Source organism: Histoplasma capsulatum, genomic scaffold (genome assembly GCF_000149585.1).
Source record: "Histoplasma capsulatum NAm1 scaffold_10 genomic scaffold, whole genome shotgun sequence".
Classification (NCBI taxonomy): Eukaryota; Fungi; Ascomycota; class Eurotiomycetes; order Onygenales; family Ajellomycetaceae; genus Histoplasma; species Histoplasma mississippiense.
The window spans coordinates 13,819-14,994 of NW_001813973.1; the positions used below are offsets into that span (position 1 = coordinate 13,819).

Below are 1,176 nucleotides of genomic sequence, written 5' to 3' on the forward strand. Positions count from 1 at the left end.
TATCGCGTATACTGCGCTACTGTCATAGACGCGCGTGTCGATGATGATCCATGTCAACGACAGACTACTAGGATGCACATGCGACGAGAGAGTTGAACGTATCACCAATATCGCTGATCGAGCGATGATAACCTCAGGTAGTTCCTGTTGTTCTTATTAAGAATATCTGCACCACCGATCACTTCTGCATCCGACAAGAACGCCATCTTCCACGTCTGGTAGTTGGTGCCATCGAACGTGGTGACGGACTTTGTGTTCAACGAGGCCTGCGCTTCCTTCTGGTATTCGCGAGCCAGCATGTTCGGATCTTCTTCTGGTATAGGGTTCGGAGGAGGTGGAGGAGGTGGCGGCGCGCGTGCTGATATCAGTCGCTCGCAGAGTGCAATGAGATCTGCTGCTGCCATGGTCACCATGCCGTTAGGATTCGGCGTAGGTATCGGCATAGGACTGGGCGTGCCATCCTCGGATTCCTCGCGTTCTGGCATCTTGCCAGTATCGCGTGCGGAGCCAGAGGTTGTCATATCTTCCTCTGCCATCGCGTATTCAGTTTGATCACCCTCCGCTTCTGAGCCGGATTCTTGCTCAGTAATAGGGGGGAAGGATTGGGGGACCCTTGATTGCGAACGTAGTGTCTTCTTACGTCCTGATATTGGGGTCGCAGGTAATCGAGAACCACTCATAATCAATCTGACTTAGGGAGGTTCTGAATGAAAATAAATAAATAAGTTTTTGATCCCTTCAAGATAGTAATGAAATCTCTGCAGCAGTCTCGACAGCAATTCCGTCAATTACACCACTTTTATAGGCAAAGAGCTCTCTTTTCAGGGGAATAATGTTTAACTCATCCAATATAACATCAGTCGCAGCGTATTCTAATCAAAACGTCTGTTTTTCTTAAAAATCTGCAATCCGGGCCATAACCTGTGGGATGGTTGATCTTCTCATTGTGCGATCGCTAGCTAACTATATAGGGGTAATCACGTGCGGTGGAGGGCCGCCTGGGCAACTAGTGCCCAACATATAGTTAATACTGTTCTATTATGTAAGAAAAGTCGGGTCAGATTACATAATCTTACCTGGCTTTTATCACGTGATCTTACTTGGGTTTTAAAACCTGCCAAGCCCTGCCAAACCGTGCCAAGTCTTGCCAAGTTCTCACCAAAAAAGCCAATCGAA

General features: G+C 47.8%; 1 protein-coding gene across 1 annotated transcript in view; it reads right to left on the reverse strand.

Annotated features, from left to right (window-relative positions):
• Positions 1–680, reverse strand: part of HCAG_07904 (predicted protein) — a gene marked incomplete at both ends in the record, with an annotated part of 1,668 nt that extends 988 nt beyond the window's left edge. The window contains one exon of the mRNA XM_001536745.1: positions 106–680. Within this exon, the coding sequence (XP_001536795.1) occupies positions 106–680 (575 nt within the window). The remainder of the gene's footprint in view (positions 1–105) is intronic.
• Between the last annotated feature and the right edge of the window lie 496 nt (positions 681–1,176).